Genomic DNA, 23,192 nt, shown 5'->3' with positions numbered 1-23,192 from the left:
CAGCGACAGATGAGTCATAAATGAGAAGAACCCATAACACAAAAAGTAAATCATGTTTAACAATTACAGTAAGATCTGTATTTAATGAAGTTGACCCTTACTGGTTTTCTTCAAGTAACACTTGTTTCAGGTGGATTGGTGCTTGTGAGTCTTATGAACTTAGTCTCTGCTGCCCACTCAATCAAGTGCCAGAAGGCCATCAGGTAGGTGTAGCTTGCATATCTAAAGATGGACCCAGAGTATTTGAATACCAAAAAAACTCATTACTATTATTGCCCATCTTCTCTAAGCATCAAGTAGCACTAGACATGACCTAGCTGCTATTGTAGCTGTTGTCACAACGTACCTTTTTCTCTACATCGACCCCGGAAGCTCACAATACCATTACACTTTGAAGAAAATGAACAAGGAGGCACTGAACGATGTTCATTAGCACCTCCTTCACAGGGCTGTAATTTGAACGTAGTCATAGAACAATTTCAGTCAAATGCATTGCCGACAATTAGCTAGCTAGTAAGATAATGATAAAAATAGCGGAAATCGCTCCGGAAGACAGCACCCCGGTAGGAAGTAAAATAGAACGTGGGAGGTGGTATAATGCATAGAGCCTATTAAAGTCTTTAAGTCTGGGAAAACTCCAGGGCTTGATGGCATACCAGTTGAGGTATAGCAAACCTTTTTTGATGTACTCTAAAGACCATTATTAGCATGTTTTACCCACTCCGATAAACATGGTAGATTATCAGATACTCAACAGGAAGGTCTGATTTCATTATTACTGAAACAGGAACCAAGTGGTAAATATAAAGATCCAGTCCATTAAATATTTTTGAGGCCCCTTTCACTTCAGTGTTGTGATGCAATGATTAAAGCAAAATGCATAGCGCATCGAATTCAAAGGTATTATTCATCCTAATCGGACATATGGACGATACAGTGGAGATGTTATAAGACAAGAACTGGAAACAATAGAACACTGACACATCTGGGAAACCAGGCCTGGTATTCATAGCTGACTTTGAAAAGGCTTTTGATAAAGTAGGACATGAATGTAATATTTAAATAATATTTAAAATATTATATAATATTTCAATTTTGGAGAATCTCTTTTGCAGTGTGTTAAAGTTATGTACAGTGCATTCGGAAAGTATTCAGACCCCTTGACTTTTTCCACATTTTGTTACATTACAGCCTTATTCTAAAATGGATTACAGTTTTTTTCCCTCATCAAACTACACACAATACCCCATAATGACAAAGCAAAAAACAGGTTTTTAGAAATGTTTGCAAATGTATAAAAAAAACTATGGAAATATCACATTTACATGAGTATTCAGGCCTTTTACTCAGTACCTTTGGCAGCAATTACAGCCTCGAGTCTTCTAGGGTATGACGCTAAAAGCTTGGCACACCCGTATTTGGGGAGTTTCTCCCATCCTTCTCTCCCGATTCTCTTAAGATCTGTTAGGTTGGATGGGGAGCATCGCTGCACAGCTATTTTCAGTTATTTCCAGAGATGTTCGATCGGGTTCAAGTCCGGGCTCTGGCTGGTCCACTCAAATACATTCAGAGACTTGTCCCGAAGCCACCCCTGCATTGTCTTGGCTGTGTGCTTAGGGTCGTTGTCCTGTTGGAAGGTGAACCTTTGCCCCAGTCTGATGTCCTGAGCACTCTGGAGCAGGTTTTCTTCTAGGATCTCTCTGTACTATGCTCTGTTAATCTTTTCCTCTATCCTGACTAGTCTCCCAGTCCCTGCCGCTGAAAAACATCCCCACAGCATGATATTGCCACCACCAGCATTCACCGTAGGGATGGTGTCAGGTTTCCTCCAGATGTGACGCTTGGCATTCAGGCCAAAGAGTTTCATCTTGGTTTCATCAGACCAGAGAATCTTGTTTCTCATGGTCTGAGAGTCTGTAGGTGGCCTTTGGCAAACTCCAAGCAGGCTGTCATGTGCCTTTTACTGAGCAATGGCTTCCGCTACTCTAGCAAAAAGGCCTGATTGTTGGAGTGCTGCAGAGATAGTTGTCCTTCTGTAAGGTTCTCCCATCTTCACAGAGGAACTCTGCAGCTCTGTCAGAGTGACCATCGGGTTTTTGGTCACCTTCCCCTCTTCCTTGATTGCTCAGTTTGGCCGGGCAGCCAGTTCTAGGAAGAGTCTTGGTGGTTCCAAACTTTTTCAATTTAAGGATGATGGAGGCCACTGTTTTCTTGGAGACCTTCAATGCTCCAGAAATGTTTTTGTACCATTCCCCAGATCTGTGCCTCGACACAGTCCTATCTCGGAGCTCTACAGACAATTCCTTTGACCTCAAGGCTTGGTTTTTTCTCTGACTTGCACTTTCCACTGTGGGACCTTATATAGACAGGTGTGTGTGCCTTTCCAAATCATGTCCAATCAATTGAATTTACCACAGGTGGACTCTAATCAAGTAGTAGAAATGGAAGAATGATCAATGGAAACAGGATGTACCTGAACTCAATTTCGAGTCTCCAAGGAAAGGGTCTCACATTTATATGAGCAAAAAATATTCCATTTTATTTGGAATGGTAAGCCAGACAAAATTAAAAGGGCCTATTTATATAATGAATAGGAATTAGGAAGGCAGAAATGATTGAAGATTAAAGTATTAGACCTCTCACTAAAGGCTTAGGTCATACAAAAGTTATCCTTCAATCCGAACTGGTTCTCTAGCAGATTAGTAAGAATGTCTCACCCTATGTTCAAGAATGGCCTTTTCCCCTTTATTCAGATTACAACCTCTCACATTCGGTTATTTGAAAATGAAATAATATCCAAAATATTGCTATTTCTTAACAGTTTAATCCACCACAAAAGACCAGAACAAATATTACAACAAATATTATGCCAACATAAATATATGGAAGTGTCTGCTCTTCCCATATTTACAACCAACTAATTGCAGCATTATTGCAAAAATGGAAGAGCCAAGACCAAAATTTGTTAAAGAAAACTGTGATAAATTTTTAAAAGTATACCGTTGATTTAAGGCCCAACAAATTGACAGCTGTGCCATATAGAGTGCAAAGTCGTTGGGAAGAGATTTTTGATGTACCGATTACATGGCACATGGTATATGAATTGATACACAAAACAATGCCAGATTCAAAACTTTTAGTTTTCTTGCAACCAATAGATTGTGACTTAGATTACGTTCTATTATTTATCTGCAATATTAAAACTGATCTACCCCCCCCAAAAAAAAAAAACAAGGACTGTTTATCAAACCTCACACTTATGCTGCTGTGTTCCATCCATCCATCCCTCTCATTCTGTCTACTCGAGTTCTGGGTCCTGGAATGGAAGGTGCTTATCTGACTTTTCATAATATACTCTTGTACACATCAGTTGCAGTCAATTCCATTTAGTTTCCGATTAGTGCCACTTTTTCTTCAGATTGATCTAGCCCTTACGTCAAGTTTTAATTCAAATGTTTTGAGTATTCTATTAATAGATTTTATTGTTTTGACCCACAATAAGTGTAATTCATTTCCATTGTAAATCAATGACTCAACCGTATAATACAATATTTTTGTGATGATAGATTTAATGTGACTGTGAGGGTGGAACATAGTGGTCTAAATATTAGTGATACACCGATATGATATTTTTGGCTGATAACGAAATCCGATATTTTCCTGGACAAAAAAAACAATACCGATAACCGATATTAAACATTTTAGCTTCCTTTTTTAAGCATTCTAGTACAGTTAACTATTTAACGCACACACATGAACGCAGCGGTCTAAGGCACTGCGTCTCAGTGCAAGAGGCGTCACTACAGTCCCTGGTTCGAATCCAGGCTATATCACATCCGGCCGTGATTGAGAGTCCCATAGGGCGGCGCACAATTGGCCCAGCGTTGGCCGGTGTAGGCCGCCATTGTAAAATAAGATTTTTTTCTTGACTGACTTGCCTAGTTAAATAAAGGTTTTACATACACACACACACTGACCAAAAAGTTATTTTGTTGTAAAACATCATCGAAACCAATTTCTTTCATTTACTTGCTGTGCTGTTTCATTGTTCAGTCGTTTCATTCTCATCCAGGATTTCATTATACATGTCAAGCAGTGAAGTTTCAGCTCTGTAGGTCCGTGGCCTCCTCCTCGGTGCCCACTGTCACTGTGTCCATTTCCATCTTCTCCAGCAGAGTCTGTAACATTTCACGTAAACCCTGTTTCTTGTCTGCATCGAAGTAGCGGTCCATGTACATGGCATCGAGCATGGTGGCGACACAGTAAAGAGAGAATGCCACCGAATCGCTTGTTCACAGCCTGTGTCAGCAGTTTTGTGGAGCAGGCGTTTCAATGCCATGACCGAGGGTATCACATCTCCTGCAGGTGCAGTTGATGAGCTTATTTCTCGAGTCAGTTGTTCGAATGGCGCTAGCTTGTCTGTTCATGTTTCAAACATGTTTTCAAATGCCATTGAAATAGCAGCAGCGGTATGACAACCAGCACATTCCTGAGCATGAAATACGACTTTCCTCAGTACGAAATCCTCGTCGATCCACTGTGCTGTCAGACTCCACATGCTCATGGCGCTGATATCGCTGATCCAAATGTCAGTCTTGAAGCTAATAGCAGTGATGCTATTACTGTGAAACTCCGGTAGTGCAACACCTGAAAAATAGCGTACTTGGTAACTTCGTGTGTACCGATGCCCGACCAGTCGGCGAAAGCCAACATCACCCACGACCGAGAACGGTTGATTGTCAAGGGCAATGAATTCCATTATCTTGGCGTTAATGCATTTTGCCTTTGAGTTGTCTGAAATTGTCTTACTCTTTCAAATGACTGTCTTGACTTGTTGACTGCTCGATCCACACAGCAGACATTGTGGGCTAGGTTAGGAATGCTGTGTTGCACTTGGAGGGCAAAATTTTACATGGCGTCATTACATCATGTACCTACGTTATATACAGTTGAAGTCGGAAGTTTACATACACTTAGGTTGGAGTCATTAACTTGTTTTTCAACCACTCCACAAATTTCTTGTTAACAAACTATAGTTTTGGCAAGTCGGTTAGGACATCTACTTTGTGCATGACACAAGTAATTTTCCCAACAATAGTTTAGACAGTCAAATAATCTATCACAATTCCAGTGGGTCAGAAGTTTACAAACACTAAGTTGACTGTGTCTTTAAACAGCTTGGAAAATTCCAGAAAAGCTCCTTATAGGCTAATTGACATCATTTGAGTCAATTGGAGGTGTACCTGTGGATGTATTTCAAGGCCTACCTTCAAACTCAGTGCCTCTTTGCTTGACATCATGGGAAAATCAAAAGAAATCAGAAAAATAATTGTAGACCTCCACAAGTCTGGTTCATCCTTGGGAGCAATTTCCAAATGCCTGATAGTATGCAAGTATAAACACCATGGGACCACACAACCATCATACCGCTCAGGAAGGAGACACGTTCTGTCTCCTAGAGATAAACGTACTTTGGTGCGAAAAGTGCAAATCAATCCCAGAACAACAGCAAAGGACCTTGTGAATATGCTGGAGGAAACAGGTACAAAAGTATCTATATCCACAGTAAAACGATCCTATATCGACATAACCTGAAAGGCCGCTCAGCGAGGAAGAAGCCGCTGCTCCAAATCCGCCATAAAGCCAGACTACGGTTTGCAACTGCACATGGGGACAGAGGTTGTACTTTTAGGAGAAATGTCCTCTGGTCAGATGAAACATCTGGAACTGTTTGGCCATAATGACCATTGTTATGTTTGGAGGAAAAAGGGGGAGCCTTGCATGCCGAAGAACACCATCCCAACCGTGAAGCACGGGGGTGGCAGCATCATGTTGTGGGGGTGCTTTGCTATAGGAGGGACTGGTGCACTTCACAAAATAGATGGCATCATGAGGAGGGAAAATTGTGAATATATTGAAGCAACATCTCAAGACATCAGTCAGGAAGTTAAAGCTTGGTCGCAAATGGGTCTTCCAAATGGACGATGACCCCAAGCATACTTCCAAAGTTGTGGCAAAATGACAAAGTCAAGGTATTGGAGTTGCCATCTGAAAGCCCTGACCTCAATCCTTTAGAACATTTGTGGGCAGAACTGAAAAGGCGTGTGCGAGCAAGGAGGCCTACAAACCTGACTCAGTTACACCAGCTCTGTCAGGAGGAATGGGCCAAAATTCACCCAGCTTATTGTGGGAAGCTTGTGGAAGGCTACCCAAGTTAGGCAATGCTACCAAATACTAATTGCATGTAAACTTCTGACCCGCTGGGAATGTGATGAAAGAAATAAAACCTGAAAATAAATCATTTTCTCTGCTATTATTCTGACATTTCACATTCTTAAAATAAAGTGGTGATCCTAACTGACCTAAGACAGGGAATTTTTTACTCAGTTTTAATGTCAGGAATTGTGGAAAACTGAGTTTAAATGTATTTGGCTACGGTGTGTGTAAACTTCCTACTTCAACTGTAGGTATGCACGTCAGCTTTGACATTGGTTTTGCACATCGGTGTTAAACTAGACATCGGGCCCATGTCGATTTTGAAATTTTTAGCTAATATTGTCTGATTCTGATATCTTCACAGATATATTGTGTATCTCTAGTAAATATGAGGTGATCGCGGAATTGAAAAAATATACATCTGAAAATGTATATTTCCAAAATCTTAGGTCGTTTCTGAAACTTTAAGTGCAATAGGCTTTGAAATAGGCTTTGCATGAACAATGGAGAATCAGTGTTAGGAATCAGAAATATGCTGGTGTTCTACCAGAGGCTGGTGGGAGGAGCTATTGGAGGACTGGCTCGTTGTAATGTCTAAAATGGAATTAATGGAACAGAGTAAAATGTGGTTTCCATATGTTTGATGTGTTTGATACCTTGCTATTCAACACTATAGCTCCACAACATCACAGAGCACCTGTTTCAGGTCGACTAACCACTTGCCTCACCGGCGATTTCCTCTAAATGTCATTCATTGTCTATTTAATTGAAGGCACATTTATGGAAACCCAGTGAAAACCCACAGCAGCAGGCAAATTCAAGCACGTTTGATACATTCTTGCATGATTGACATGTCGTTTCTTTGAAGCCTGCACCTGAAAGTAACGCAGGTGTTCGATGCAATGCAATACAGCAAAGGCTGTAGTAGAATATAGTGTTTCTAATACATGGTTTAAACAGGGTATTTCTGAAGTATCGCAAATAACCTTTCCTCTCTCTCTCCATATCTCTCCCTCCCAGCCATGGCCAAGCTGCAGCCCCCCCAGGCGCTCCAGAGCCAGCCAGCAGCCCCAGATGGTGGGTGGGGCTGGGTGGTGGTGGGGGCCCTGTTTGTGACCTCTGCCCTGGTGTTTGGGATAATCCGGAGCATGGGGGTCTTCTTTGTGGAGTTTGTGCAGTACTTTGGGGAGAGCGCCCAGGCTGTGTCCTGGATCACATCCATAGGGTTGGCCATGCAGCAGTGTGTCAGTGAGTGTGTGTGTATATATATGTATACAGGAGAGGAGGTTAATGCCCCATGTGAATTGCTCATACAAATGATCCTTGGTCCGTTGTACATAGTGTGATGACTGGTAGTTAAACCTGTGTGTGTGTGTTCCCCAGGTCCATTTGGCACAGCGTTGTGTAATGGATACGGTGCCAGACCTGTTGTGATGGCAGGAGGTTGTCTCTCTGCACTCGGCTTCATCCTGGCCTCACAGGCCACCTGCGTCACACACCTCTACCTCACCTTGGGCATCATCTCAGGTACACACACACACACACTTGGACCTAAAAACACTCACATGCTACTTTCTGTCTTTTATGTCCAAAACTCAACATACGGTATATAACTCTTTCTCTCCTCCTTCACCCTCCAGGTTCGGGCTGGGCATTAGTCTTCACTCCTATGGTGGCGTCAGTGATGCAGTACTTCACCCGGAAGCGCTCCCTGGCCATGGCGCTGGGCTTTACGGGCGTGGGCCTCTCGTCCTTCGCCTTCTCACCCCTCTTCCAGCTCTTGATGGAGATGTACACCTGGCGGGGGGCCCTTCTCATCCTGGGGGGCCTCAGCCTCAACATGGTGGCCTGCGGGGCCCTCATCAGGCCCCTGGGGACTTACAAGGCTGTAGCTGCGGTAGGAACATCCATTTACATGTTTTGTAATTTTAGCAGATGTTCTTATCCAGAGCAATTTGGGTTAATTACCTTGATCAAAGGCACATCGACCTCCTGTAACGTCCTCTTCTCTCTCTGGCTGACTTAACACATCCAATGTTTGATAACTGGGTTTTGACATTTCGTAATAGGACTCATGTGGGTTCAACCTTTTATACAACAGGAACAGTTACAAAACAAAGTATCTGTGTTGTGTAATCTTGCATGTGACGTCTTGTTTGGGTGCCAGCAGTGTTTGATGGACCTGCTTTCAAGGTTTTAAGTAATTTGTTTCAGCATCAGTCTCTTTCTCTCATGCTCTTCTTCACCCCTCTCCTCGCTCTTTCCAGCTGGCCCCAGGTGAGAGTGCCTGGTCCTGCGCCTCCCTCTTCCACCGGGCCTACTCCTACCTGGAGCTTTCCCTCCTCTTCCAGCGGCCCTTCCTCACTTACAGCCTGGCCATCACCTTCTTCAACTGTGGCTACTTTGTGCCTTACGTCCACCTGGTGGCCCACAGCCGCCACGAGGGCTTCTCCCAGTATCAGGTTTGAATGAGCCTATTTCACAATTACATCACTATGTAAACAATGGGATTTTAGAGATTATCCAAAATGATTATCGATTACCAATTGTTTTTTTTCTTCAGTTTTTGTTGCTCTGATTGGTAGATGCATAGATTCATGTCAACTGTTTCAATCTTATCCAGGCTGCCTTCGTCATCTCAGCCACGGGTGTGACGGACATCGTGGGCCGTGTGGTGTCCGGCTGGGCCTCGGACCTGGGCCGTCTCCGTCTGCCCCACATGCTGGTCCTCTGGACGGGCCTGTTGGGCCTCTCCCTCCTCATGCTGCCCCTGGGCTCCCTGGGGGGGTCCTACCCGGGCCTGCTCATCATCAGCCTAGCCTATGGGTTCTGTGCCGGCGCCATGACTCCCCTGGTGTTCTCGGTGGTGCCGGAGATCGTGGGCATGGAGCGGATGCTGGGCGCCCTGGGGCTGCTACAGATGATCGAGAGCATCGGGGGGCTGCTGGGGTCACCGCTTTCAGGTACGAGAGATACTGGAGAAGAGTGGAGCAGCTGTTGACTGCAGTTGGATGTTGAAGGAATTGGGGATAGATTGCAGAGTGCACTCCTGTTCCCCAAGTTTGGCCACCTTTGCACTAAGTGGTGCTCTAAGGACATTTTTGTTCTGTTGACCCTGTAATGGTTGAGGTCAAGATTGGGAACTCTTCTGCCTTCTGTCCTCCCCTCACCTGCATGCTAGCTCATCGATCCCTCTACGTATATATTTTTACTCCCTCCCCAGGTTGGCCCCATGTGTTTCAATTCTTTATGGGTGACCTTGAGGTACCATGTAAGTGGAGAAGAGGCCATATGTAACCTAATAGAGGCTCCATATGCAGTGGGGCAAGAAAGTATTTAGTCAACCACCAATTGTGCAAGTTCTCCCACTTAAAAAGATGAGAGGCCTGTAATTTTCATCATAGGTACACTTCAACTATGACAGACAAAATGAGAAAAAAATCTGGAAAATCACATTGTAGGATTTTTAATTAATTTATTTGCAAATTATGGTGGAAAATAAGTATTTGGTCAATAACAAAAGTTTATCTCATTACTTGGTTATATACCCTTTGTTGGCAATGACAGAGGTCAAATGTTTTCTGTAAATCTTCACAAGGTTTTCACACACTGTTGCTGGTATTTTGGCCCATTCCTCCATGCAGATCTCCTCTAGAGCAGTGATGTTTTGGGGCTGTTGCTGGGCAACACGGACTTTCAACTGGCTAGGCCACTCCAGGACCTTGAAATGCTTCTTACGAAGCCACTCCTTCGTTGCCCAGGTGGTGTGTTTGGGATCATTGTCATGCTGAAAGACCCAGCCACGTTTCATCTTCAATGCCCTTGCAGATGGAAGGAGGTTTTCACTCAAAATCTCACGATACATGGCCCCATTCATTCTTTCCATTACACGGATCAGGCCTCCTGGTCCCTTTGCAGAAAAACAGCCCCAAAGCATGATGTTTCCAACCCCATGCTTCACAGTAGGTTTGGTGTTCTTTGGATGCAACTCAGCATTCTTTGTCCTCCAAACACGGCGAGTTGAGTTTTTACCAAAAAGTTATATTTTGGTTTCATCTGACCATATGACATTCTCCCAATCTTCTTCTGGATCATCCAAATGCTCTCTAGCAAACTTCAGACGGGCCTGGACATGTCTGGCACTGCAGGATTTGAGTCCCTGGCGGTGTAGTGTGTTACTGATGGTAGGCTTTGTTACCTTGGTCCCAGCTCTCTGCAGGTCATTCACTCTGGTGTCCTTTGACAGCTCTTTGGTCTTGGCCATAGTGGAGTTTGGAGTGTGACTGTTTGAGGTTGTGGACAGGTCTTATATACTGATAACAAGTTCAAACAGGTGCCATTAATACAGGTAACGAGTGGAGTACAGAGGAGCCTCTTAAAGAAGTTACAGGTCTGTGAGAGCCAGAAATCTTGCTTGTTTGTAGGGGACCAAATACTTATTTTCCACCATCATTTGCAAATACATTCATAAAAAATCCTACAATGTGATTTTCTGGAGAAAGAAAATCTAATTTTGTCTGTCATTTTGTCTGTCATAGTTGAAGTGTACCTATGATGAAAATTACAGGCCTCATCTTTTTAAGTGGGGGAACTCGCACAATTGGTGGCTGACTAAATACTTTTTTGCCTCACTGTACATTGAGTGTACAAAACAATAAGAACACCTGCTCTTTCCATGACAAACTGACCAGGTGAAAGCTATGATGCCTTATTGATCAGACACCCTGAGAACATCCAGCCAACGGCAGGCCAGGTCATTTATGAAATAGGACAAAGGAGGATGACCCGAAATGTGCAGTACAACATTGGTGCCCAAAGACCTATAAAATAATGCACAACTCATCGTACCTTCACACGAATGGGGTATGGTAGCCGACGACCATCCAGTGTTCCACCTCTTTCAGCAAAAAAACAAGAAACTGCTGTTGCAGTGGTATGTCGAAAACCACGGGGGTATGGAGAAAGGTGATGGTGTGGATTATGTTTTCCTGGCACACACTGGGCCCCTTGTTAAAAGTGGAGCAAATTTCAATGCCACAGGATATCTGAACATCATTGCCAATCAGGTGCATCTCTTCATGGCAACTGTATCCGTCTGCAAGCAGATTTTTGCCAGTAAGATGATGTCCCATGCCGCAAGGCTAGTATTGTCCTGGAATGGTTCCACGAATATGACAGTGTTCAGCTTACTGCAGTGGCCTGCCAAGTCACCAGATCTCAATCTAATTGAGCATCTGTTGGATGAGATGGAACAAGCTATTCAGAGTAGAGATCCACTACCAGCCAACTTGACACAACTGTGGGAAGCATTGGAGTCAACATGGGCCAACAGCTCTGTAGAACGCTTTAGACACCTTGTAGAGTCCATGCCCCAACGAATTGAGGCTGTTCTGAGGGCAAAAGGGGCTGCAACTCAATATTAGGAAGGTGTTCTTAATATTTGGTGTACTCTTGACTAGAGGTCGACCGACTATGATTTTTCAACGCCAATACCGATTATTGGAGGACCCAAAAAAGCCGATACCGATTCATCGGCCTATTTATTTGTTTGTTTGTTTGTAATAATGACAATTACAACAATACTGAATGAACACTTATTTTAACTTAATATAATACATCAATAAAATCAATTTAGCCTCAAATAAATAATGAAACATGTTCAATTTGGTTTAAATAATGCAAAAACAAAGGGTTGGAGAAGAAGGTAAAAGTGCAATATGTGCCATGTAAAAATAAAAAGCTTACGTTTCAGTTCTTGCTCAGAAAATGAGAACATATATGAAAGCTGGTGGTTCCTTTTGACATGAGTCTTCAATATTCCCATGTAAGAAGTTTTAGGTGGTAGTTATTGGAATTATAGGACTATTTCTCTCTGCTTACGAGCCTGCTGGTGCCTACCACCGCTCAGTCAGACTGCTCTATCAAATCATAGACTTAGTTATAACATGATAACACATAGAAATACTAGTTAGATAAAACCGTTCCATATTTTATCTAACAGGTGGCATCCCTAAGTCTAAATATTGCTGTTACATTGCACAACCTTCAATGTTATGTCATAATTACGTAAAATTCTGGCAAATTAGGCGGCCCATACTGTTGCATATACACTGACTCTGCGTGCAATGAATGCAAGCGAAGTGACACAATTTCACCTGGTTAATTTTGCCTGCTAACCTGGATTTCTTTTAGCTAAATATGCACGTTTTAAAAATATTATACTTCTGTGTATTGATTTTAAGAAAGGCATTGATGTTTATGGTTAGGTACACATTGGAGCAACGATACGCACCGCATCGATTATATGCAATACAGGACACGTTAGATAAACTAGTAATATCAACTATGTGTAGTTAACTAGTGATTATGATTGATTGTTTTTTATAAGATAAGTTTAATGCTAGCTAGCAACTTAGCTTGGCTACTTACTGCATTCGCGTAACAGGCAGGCTCCTCGTGGAGTGCAATGAGAGTCAGGTGGTTAGAGCATTGGACTAGTTAACTGTTAGGTTGCAAGATTGAATCCCCGAGCTGACAAGGTAAAAATCTGTCATTCTGCCCCTGAACGAGGCAGTTAACCCACCGTTCCTAGGGCGTCATTGAAAATAAGCATGTGTTCTTTAACTGACTTGCCTAGTTAAATAAAGGTGTAAAAAAAAAAATCGGCCAAATCGGTGTCCAAAAATACCAATTTCCGATTGTTATGAAAACTTGAAATTGGTCCTAATTAATCGGCCATTCCGATTAATCTGTCGACCTCTACTCTTGACACTTAAAAATGTCAGCTAGTCAACACAGGGTCAAATCAGTTGATAATTAGCTAACCATGTTAAACCCTTTAACCTACCTATTGGATATTAATTCATTGTTTTATCACTAATAAAGGCTCCATATCTAAATCCACTGTTGACACATAAGAAATGTCATCTAGTCAACACTGGGTCAAATCAGTTGATGATTAGCTAACCATGGTAAACCTTTAGCCTACCTATTGGATATCCATACAGTCCAAGTGCTTTATTGCTCTCACTCTCTGGCCATTTGACCTCCCACACACTTTCTCCATCCCCCCCACCTCCCCTCTAGGTTACGTTTGGTTATGTTCTTATGCTCTCTTCTCTGTCTTGGTCTCTCTCTCAATTCAATTTAAAGGGTTTTATTGGCTTGAGAAACATATGATTACGTTGCCAAAGCAAGTGAAATAGATAATTTAAAAAAGTGATATAAACTAGTTCCAAAGGAATAGACATTTCAAATTGTCTATATACAGTGTTTTAATGATGTGTAAAATAGTTAAAGTACTAAAGGGAAAATAAATAAACATAAATATTGGTTGTATTTATAATGGTGTTTGTTCATCACTGGTTACCATTTTCTTGTGGCAACAGGTCATAAATTGTGCTGCTGTGATGGCACACTGGTATTTCTCCCAATAGATATGGGAGTTTATCCAAATTGCTTTAGAATTCTTTGTGGGTCTGTGTAATCTGAGGGAAATATGCATCTATAATATGGTCATACATTTGGCAGGAGGTCAGGAAGCGCAGTTTAGTTTCCACCTCATTTTGTGGGTAGTGTGCACATATCGACCTGTCTTCTCTTGAGTCAGTTCTGCCTACGGCGGCCTTTCTAAATAGCAAGGCTATGCTCACTGAGACTGTACATAGTAGAGGTCGGCCGATTAATCGGAATGGCCGATTAATTAGGGCCGATTTCAAGTTTTCATAACAATCGGAAATCTGTATTTTTGGGTGCCAATTTCCGTTTTTTTTTTGTATACCTTTTATTTAACTAGGCAACTGTTAAGAACACATTCTTATTTTCAATGACTGCCTAGGAACTGTGGGTTAACTGCCTTGTTCAGGGGCAGAACAACAGATTTTTCACCTTGTCAGCTCAGGGTTCCAATCTTGCAACCGCAGAGTTAACTAGACCAACGCTCTAACCATTGCACTCCACGAGTAGCCTGCCTGTAACGTGAATGTAGTAGAAGCCAAGGTAAATTGCTAGCTAGCATTAAACTTATCTTATAAAAAACAATCAATCATAATCACTAGTTATAACTACTGATCCAGTTTAGCAGGCAATATTAACCAGGTGAAATTGTAATTTCTCTTGCGTTCATTGCACGCAGAGTCAGGGTATATGCAACAGTTTGGGCTGCCTGGCTCATTGCGAACTAATTTGCCAGAATTTTACTTAATTATGATATACATTGACGGTTGTGCAATGGAACAAGAATATTTAGAATTAGATAAAATACTGAACGGTTCCGTATTTCACTGAAATAATAAACGTTTTGTTTTCAAAATGATAGTTTCCGGATTCTATCATATTAATGACCAAAGGCTTGTATTTCTGTGTGTTATGTTATAATTAAGTCAGATTTGATAGAGCAGTCTGACTGAGCAGCAGCAGGCCCGTAATCATTCATTCATACAGCACTTTCGTGCGTTTTGCCAGCAGCTCTTCGCAAGCAACAGCGCTGTTTATGACTTCAAGCCTATCAGCCTAATGGCTGGTGTAACCAATGTGAAATGGCTAGCTAGTTAGCTGGGTGTGCGCTAATACTGTTTCAAACGTCACTCGCTTTTAGATTTGGAGTAGTTATTCCCCTTGCGCTGCAAGGGCCATGGCTTTTGTGGAGCGATGGGTAACGATGCTTCGTGTGTGGCTGTTGTCTGTGTTCCTGGTTCGAGCCCAGGTAGGGGCAAGGAGGGGGACGGAAGCTATACTGTTACACTGGCAATACTATAGTGCCTATAAGAACATCCAATAGTCAAAGGTATATGAAATACAAATGGTATAGAGCGAAATAGTCCTATAAATACTATATTAAATACAACCTAAAACCTCTTACCTTGGAATATTGAAGTCTCATGTTAAAAGGAACCACCAACTTTCATATGTTCTCATGTTCTGAGCAAGGAACTTAAACGTTAGCTTTTTTACGTGGCACACATTTTTACATGGCACATTACTTTCTTCTCCAACACTTTATTATTTAAACCAAATTGAACATGTTTCATTATTTATTTGAGGCTAAATTGATTTTATTGATGTATTATATTAAGTTAAAATAAGTGTTCATTCAGTATTGTTGCAATTGTCATTATTACAAATTTTTTAAAAAAGGCCGATTAATCGGTATCGGCTTTCTTGGTCCTCCAATAATCGGTATTGGCGTTGAAAATCATAATCCGTCGACCTCTAGTACATAGTCAAAGCTTTTTTACATTTTGGATCCGTCACAGTGGTCAGGTATTCTGCCACTGTGTACTCTCTGTTTAGGGCCAAATAGCATTCTAGTTTGCTCAGTAATTATCTTTTTGTTTTCTCATGATTTGGCTGGGTCTAATTGTGTTGCTGTCCTGGAGCTCTGTGGGGGGGCTGTGTTTGTGAACAGAGCCCGAGGACCGACTCTTCTCCAGGTTCATCTCTCTGTAGGTGATGGCTTTGTTATGGAAGGTTTGGGAATCACTTCCTTTTAGGTAGTTGTGGAATTTAACGTCTATTTTCTGGATTGTGATAATTAGCGGGTATCGGCCTAATTCTGCCCTGCATGCATTATTTTGTGTGTTACGTTCTACACAGATTATACACTGCTCAAAAAAATAAAAGGAACACTAAAATAACACATCCTAGATCTAAATGAATGAAATATTCTTATTAAATACTTTTTTCTTTACATAGTTGAATGTGCTGACAACAATATCACACAAATTATCAATGGAAATCAAATTTATCAACCCATGGAGGTCTGGATTTGGAGTGACACTCAAAATTAAAGTGGAAAACCACACTACAGGCTGATCCAACTTTGATGTAATGTCCTTAAAACAAGTCAAAATGAGGCTCAGTAGTGTGTGTGTGTGTCCTCCACGTGCCTGTATGACCTCCCTACAACGCCTGGGCATGCTCCTGATGACAGTCTGTGGTGCAATGTGGCGTTGGTGGATGGAGCGAGACATGATGTCCCAGATGTGCTCAATTAGATTCAGGTCTGGGGAACGGGCGGGCCAGTCCATAGCATCAATGCCTTCCTCTTGCAGGAACTGCTGACACACTCCAGCCACATGAGGTCTAGCATTGTCTTGCATTAGGAGGAACCCAGGGCCAACCGCACCAGCATATGGTCTCACAAGGGGTCTGAGGATCTCATCTCGGTACCTAATGGCAGTCAGGCTACCTCTGGCGAGCACATGGAGGGCTGTGCGGCCACCCAAAGAAATGCCACCCCACACCATGACTGACCCACCGCCAAACCGGTCATGCTGGAGGATGTTGCAGGCAGCAGAGCGTTCTCCACGGCGTCTCCAGACTGTCACGTCTGTCACATGTGTTCAGTGTGAACCTACTTTCATCTGTGAAGAGCACAGGGTGCCAGTGGCGGATTTGCCAATCTTGGTGTTCTCTGGCAAATGCCAAACGTCCTGCACGGTGTTGGGCTGTAAGCACAACCCCCACCTGTGGACGTCAGGCCCTCATACCACCCTCATGGAGTCTGTTTCTGACCGTTTGAGTAGACACATGCACATTTGTGGCCTACTGGAGGTCATTTTGCAGGGCTCTGGCAGTGCTCCTCCTGCTCCTCCTTGCACAAAGGCAGAGGTAGCAGTCCTGCTGCTGGGTTGTTGCCCTCCTACGGCCTCCTCCACTTCTCCTGATGTACTGGCCTGTCTCCTGGTAACGCCTCCATACTCTGGACACTACGCTGACAGACACAGCAAACCTTCTTGCCACAGCTCGCATTGATGTGCCATCCTGGATGAGCTGCACTACCTGAGCCACTTGTGTGGGTTGTAGACTACGTCTCATGCTACCGCTAGAGTGAGAGCACCGCCAGCATTCAAAAGTGACCAAAACATCAGCCAGGAAGCATAGGAACTGAGAAGTGGTCTGTGGTTATCACCTGCAGAACCACACCTTTATTGGGGGTGTCTTGCTAATTGCCTATAATTTCCACCTGTTGTCTATTCCATTTGCACAACAGCATGTTAAATTTATTGTCAATCAGTGTTGCTTCCTAAGTGGACAGTTTGATTTCACAGAAGTGTGATTGACTTGGAGTTCCATTGTGTTTAAGTGTTCCCTTTATTTTTTTGAGCAGTGTATTTTTGAAGAATTCTGCATGCAGTCTCAATTTGGTGTTTGTCCCATTTTGTGAGTTCTTGGTTGGTGAGCAGACCCCAGACCTCACAACCATAAAGGACAATGTGTTCTATAACTGATTCAAGTATTTTTAGCCAGATCCTAGTTGGTATGTTGAATTTTATGTTCCTTTTGATGGCGTAGAAGGCCCTTCTTGCCCTGTCTCAGATTGTTCACAGCTATGTGGAAGTTACCTGTGGCGCTGATGTTCAGGCCGTTTTCTTGTTCGCTAGGGCAACTGTGTCTAGATGTAATTTGAATTTGTGGTCCTGGCAACTGGACCTTTTATTTTTGTCTTAGATTTACTGTCAGGGCCCAGGTCTGACAGAATCTGTGCAGAAGATCTAGGTGCTGCTGTAGGCCCTCCTTGGTTGGGGACAGTAAACAGTAGACATTTGACTTCAGATTCTAGTAAGGTGAGGCTGGGTGCTGCAGACTCTTGTGCCCTCGCCAATTCCGTTGATATATATGTTGAAGTGGGTGGGGCTTAAGCTGTGTCCCTGTCTCACCCCACAACCTGTGGAAATTAATGTGTGTTTTTTTGCAAATTTTAACAACACCCTTGTTTGTGTACATGGATTTTACAATATTGTATGTTTTTCCCCTAATATCAATTTGTATAGCAGCCCCTCATGCCAAATTGAGTCAAAAGCTTTTTTGAAATCAACAAAGCATGAAGATTTTGACTTCCTTTTGGTTTGTTTGTTTGTCAATTAAGGTGTGCAGGGTGAATACGTTGTCTGTCATACAGTGATTTGGTAAAAAGCCAATTTGACATTCCTCAGTGAAAACAATGTACTGAGCAAAATGTTCGAGTCTGCTGTTTATGATAATGCAGAGGATTTTCCCAAGGTTGCTGTTGACGCATATCCCACTGTACTTTTTGGATTCAAATTTCTCTCCACTTTTGTGGATTGGGGTGAACCGTCCTTTGTTCCCATAATTTTGGACGATGCTAGAGCTGAGGATGATGTTAAAGATTTTAAGTTTTGCCAATTAGAATGTGTGGTCTGTATATTTTATCATTTCATTGAGGATACCCTCAACACCACCAGCCTTTTTGAGTTGGAGGGTTTGTATTTTTTCCTATAGTTCATTCAATGTAATTTGAGAATCCAGTGGGTTCTGGTAGTTTATAACAGTTGATTCTAAGATTTCCATTTGATCATGTATAGTTTTTTGCTGTTTGTTATAGAGCCAAACATATTGGAGAAGTGGTTTATTGATACATCTCTGTTTTAGATAACTCTTCATGTTTGTTTAGTGTTTTCCAATGGTTAGTCTTTCGATTCTTCAATTACATTGAGCTTATTTCTGATGTGCTGTTCCTTTTTTTCCATAGTGTATTTCTGTATTGTTTGAGTTATTCATCATAGTGAAGGCGTTGGCTCAGGTTTTCTGGGTCTCTGTTTTTGGTTGGACAGGTTTCTCAATTTCATTCTTAGGTTTTGCATTCTTCATCAAACTATTTGTCATTGTTGTTCATTTTCTTAGGTTGTCTGCTTTAATTGTTTATACTTGATAGGGAAGCTGAGCGGTCAAATACACTGTTTAGGTTTTCTACTGCCAAGTTTACACCTTCACTTTTACAGTGAAACATTTTTTCTAGGAAGTTGTCTAAAAGGGATTGAATTTGTTGTTGCCTAATTGTTTTTTGGTAGGTTTCCACAATATTTTCATTCCATCTACAGCATTTCTTAATATTATTCAGTTCTTTTGGCTTTGATGCCTCATGATTGAGTATTGTTCTGTTCAAGTAGACTGATTTTATTGTGATCTGATTTGGGTGTCAGTGGGCTGACTGAATGCTCTGAGAGACTTTAGGATTGAGGTCAGTGATAAAGTAGTCTGCAGTACTACTGCCAAGAGATGAGCTGTAGGTGTACCTACCGTAGGAGTCTCCTCAAAGCCTACCATTGACTCTGTATTTTCTCTCACACTTTTCACATTCCCTCTCCTTTTCCCTATCTGTGACCATCTGTAGTCGCCTAACAATCTCTCACCCCCTCTTTCCTTCCCTTTCCCATATGCCGCTCCTTTTCTCTCTTCCAATGGTTGTCTAATGCCTGTCTCTCTCTCCCTCTCTCCCTCTCCACCCCTCCTCCTTTTTCTCTCTCTTCTGGTTTTCTCTAATACGTTTTCTCTCTTCTGGTTTTCTCTAATACATTTTCTCCCACTCTGCAGGTTTGTTGAAGGACCTGACAGGCAGTTACACGGCCTCCTTCCTGGTCGCTGGTGGTTTCCTCCTGCTGGGTACCATGGTAATGACCACTTTGCCTCACTTCTTCTCCTGCACCGACCAGCGCCCTCTCCAGAGACACGCCCGCAACTACAACAACAACAAGCAGCAGAACCAGCAGAGCCCTGAGTCTGGCCTCATGACCAACTCCCTATCAGAGAAACTCAACCACATAGATACCATACCGTACTCTCAACCGCAAGTGGACCGCGACAGCCTCCAGCCGGAACCAGAGGTGTACATGCCTTTAAACTGAAGCAGAACCGATGATGCCACTACTATATGCTGATTGGTTGCGCGGCGTTAGCAGCCATACCTTACTTAGCCAATAGGGCGGCTGAATGCCTAGTTTCTCAGTGGAGTTTCCCCATTGGTCTGGGGAGTACATGGTTAAGGTGCACGAGTGCTACAGGTTTATATTCCGAAGTCATGTACATATGTGGAGCAGGAAGACACAGATAGCAAGGCAAAAATACACATGGGCAGTGTGGGATGTCTACCGTACACATCCAACCAGTATATCGTGTTACATATGACTTGGCAGTGTTATGACCATGGCATTTCACACGCATAGCTTCTAACCAGAGGAGCCTGGTGGGAGGATCTATAGGAGGACGGGCTCATTGTTATGGCTGGAATGGAATCAATGGAACGCTATCAAACACAGCAACCATATGGAAACTCCGTTCCATTGATTCCATTCCAGTCATTACAATGAGCCCTTCCTCTGATAGCTCCTCCACTACTCCATATGTCACCATGACTTTCAGAATTTGCTCATGTGAAGTCTTATTTCGTTTTCTAGCTGTAGAGAAAAGGTCAACATGGTGGGTGGCATTCAGTATAAGAAGTCCTCAGGCAACTCAGCTAGCTATACATCACAGACCATATCATGTGACAGACTAGTTCATGGCATATGTCCAACATTTTTTACCCTTCTCTCTCTCCGTCCAAACAGAGCCTTGGGGTAGCCCACAGTAGGCTACCATATCACTGCAGGATCAATGTAGGTGTACTCACAAGATCAACCACATCTGGATGGCAGAATGTTTATTTTGTAAGGAACTTCTAAAGGCTAAACAAGGAACCGTTCACACCAGGGCCACCATTAGCATTCAATATCTTCAATGAGAAAGGCTTCTGATTTGTTATTTTAAACACATCAGTCGGTCTCTATCTGTACCCATACTAAATAGGTAGAGGGGAATCTGGTTTGAGTTCTTTCCCCCACCCAACTCTCTGACTTGTCTAGTCTAGTAGGCTATGCGTGAGTAAGATTTAAGTAGCACTAATCCGTTTTCTTTTAATCATTCTCTGGAATGATATATTCACATGAGTCATTTGGTGTTCTATGTCAAAAAATGGATGATTGTTTTATGTGTACTTCTCTGACCCCTTCTCTGATTCAACTAACTCGAGGCCACAGTCCCATAGTCAGGCTGCTATGAGGATATGACGAGTTTAATTCTAAAACGCTGTATATACATTTTCAGAAATGTTTGTAAATGAGCTTTTGTAGTTTAAAGAACTTATTAAAGAGATTGGTGTGTTTTTTCACTATCTAATCATGGCACGGGGTTGTTCAATGACAGACATGTCATTGTTTGGATTCGATCACTTGGTGGTTTCATTTCGGAGAGATAAATATTCATGTTTTGTTGCAAAACGCTATATATCCGCCTCATTCTCGGAGGAATAACTAGTACTGCTAGGTTTAACACAGTCAAATGTAATAAATATAAATAAAATTCATAAAGAACTGCACAAATGACATTTGTTACATCAATATAAAAAATGAAACAAAGTAATATGAGATCTGTAGGCTGTAAAATAATTACATTTGAGTCATTTAGCAGACACTCTTATCCAGAGCGACTTACAGTTTGTGCATTCATCTTAAGATGGTTAGGTGAGACAAACATATCAGTCAAATGTACAAAATTCGAGCTAAACAATGGGAATATAGAGTTTTGCTTATAAATAAATAATTAAACACCTAAAATCTATGAATTAAAAGTCGGAAAACACATTTTACACCCATGAAGATACCCGTAAGAAATAATTTCTGATGAAAAAACGTGGGAAAATGGGTGAATATAGCGTTTTTGGAACAAAACTCTTCATATAGACAGTCTCTTCCTCATGTACGATAATGTTATACAATCATATCATATTTTGGACTAAACACCAAAGGAACTCCAAAAGATTGAGCTTAGTGTAGATGGAAGAACAGCCTCTATTCGTAGGTCATGGACTCTACAAGGTGTCGAAAGCGTTCCACAGGGATGCTGGCCCATGTTGACTCCAATGCTTCAGTTGTGTACAGTTGTCAAGTTGGCTGGATGTCCTTTGGGTGGTGGACAAGGGATCATAGCTTTCACTCTACATCTTGAAAAGAGCACGAGGTGTTTTCCCAAAGCAAGTATAGAATAGGCTACCTACTGACATGTAGTCACTCACTGGCAGTGTGCTCTCCTAGTTTCCAGAACTTTCTCAGTTCAGTCAATCAATGCAATTTTCTGTTTACTGAATATCAAGTGCTGTTGAAATTGTATGTAGTTGCTCTCATGTGAATTTCTCTTGTTCATAATTTATTTCTGTTTGTTTTTTTTTCATTATTTTTTGCAAGGTGAGGGCTAGACAATTTTGCCCCCAACCCAAATCTGTTCGTGCTGTCTTGCAACTCCTCTGGTCATTGTCCCGCCGAACAGTTTGACAGATCTGGGACCAGGCTAAGACGATCATGATCTGGATTTGGTTGGCAGAGCACTTCTAGGTAATCTAATTGGTCAGTTGATACTTTTGTCAGTGACTATGTTTACATGCACACCAGAGGAGGCTGGTGGGAAGAGCTATAGGAGTATGGGCTCACTGTAATGAATGGAATGGTATCAAACATGGAAACCACGTTTGACTCCATTCCATTTATACCATTCCAGCCATTACATTCCTATCGCTCCTTCCACCAGCCACCACTGATGCACACAGTATTCCAGATAATAGCTCATATCCCATTTAAGGTCCTGTTCAGGATATGCTGTTTACATGTACTTTTGCTATCCCGCTTATAAGTATTTCTGTATCCATGAATAAACAAAATATTCCTCATTTGCCCAGGGATGGCAGGATGATTTTTTGACGGAATTTCCGACATTAAGTAGGCTATTTGTTAGTCAACTTGTCTATAACTAGATACATGCAGCTTCTCTTCTGTCATTACTTGGTGTTGGTGCTCTAGAATACTAAATTAAGCCTTGCTCACCAGAATGTCATAAATTGATAGAATGAATGCATCATCAACCATTTTGTTGACATCAGTAAAGTTTTGTCTTCCATTTCTGCTTCTCTTGAGGGACCGGGGAGATTACCCACTCAGGAGCGTTCACTGTCTTCTTGGTAAGCAACTCCAGTGTAGATTTGGCCTTGTGTTTTATTGTCCTGCTGAAGGTGAATTCATCTCCCAGTGTCTGGTGGAAAGCATACAATCAGGCTTCCTCTTTGATTTTGCTTGTACTTCACTCCATTCTGTTTACTTTTTATCCTGACAAACTCCCCAGTTCTTAACGATTACAACCATACACATTAC

The 23,192-nt window shown here is 42.2% G+C and overlaps 1 protein-coding gene across 11 annotated transcripts in view; it reads left to right on the top strand.

The window, feature by feature from the left end:
* The window catches only part of slc16a13 (solute carrier family 16 member 13), a 48,121-nt gene that overhangs the window by 24,356 nt on the left and 573 nt on the right, over positions 1–23,192 (top strand). For 7 of the 11 annotated variants that reach the window (XM_024434663.2, XM_024434665.2, XM_042328355.1 and 4 more), the window contains 8 exons: positions 7,237–7,464; positions 7,600–7,743; positions 7,857–8,113; positions 8,484–8,678; positions 8,840–9,179; positions 19,552–19,841; positions 20,565–20,663; positions 22,236–23,002. In XM_024434663.2, coding sequence (XP_024290431.1) covers positions 7,239–7,464; positions 7,600–7,743; positions 7,857–8,113; positions 8,484–8,678; positions 8,840–9,179; positions 19,552–19,841; positions 20,565–20,663; positions 22,236–22,322 — 1,638 coding nt within the window. In that variant the 5' untranslated portion in view covers positions 7,237–7,238 and the 3' untranslated portion in view covers positions 22,323–23,002. Of the gene's footprint in view, positions 1–7,236; positions 7,465–7,599; positions 7,744–7,856; positions 8,114–8,483; positions 8,679–8,839; positions 9,180–19,551; positions 23,003–23,192 lie in introns of those variants that run through there. The other 4 variants (XM_042328351.1, XM_042328354.1, XM_042328352.1 and 1 more) reach the window with 4 other exon arrangements.

The sequence above is a fragment of the Oncorhynchus tshawytscha genome, linkage group LG10 (genome assembly GCF_018296145.1).
Source record: "Oncorhynchus tshawytscha isolate Ot180627B linkage group LG10, Otsh_v2.0, whole genome shotgun sequence".
In the NCBI taxonomy this organism is placed as follows: domain Eukaryota; kingdom Metazoa; phylum Chordata; class Actinopteri; order Salmoniformes; family Salmonidae; genus Oncorhynchus; species Oncorhynchus tshawytscha.
The sequence above is the reverse complement of the archived record's forward strand: the minus strand, read 5'-3'. Positions and strand labels throughout refer to the sequence as shown.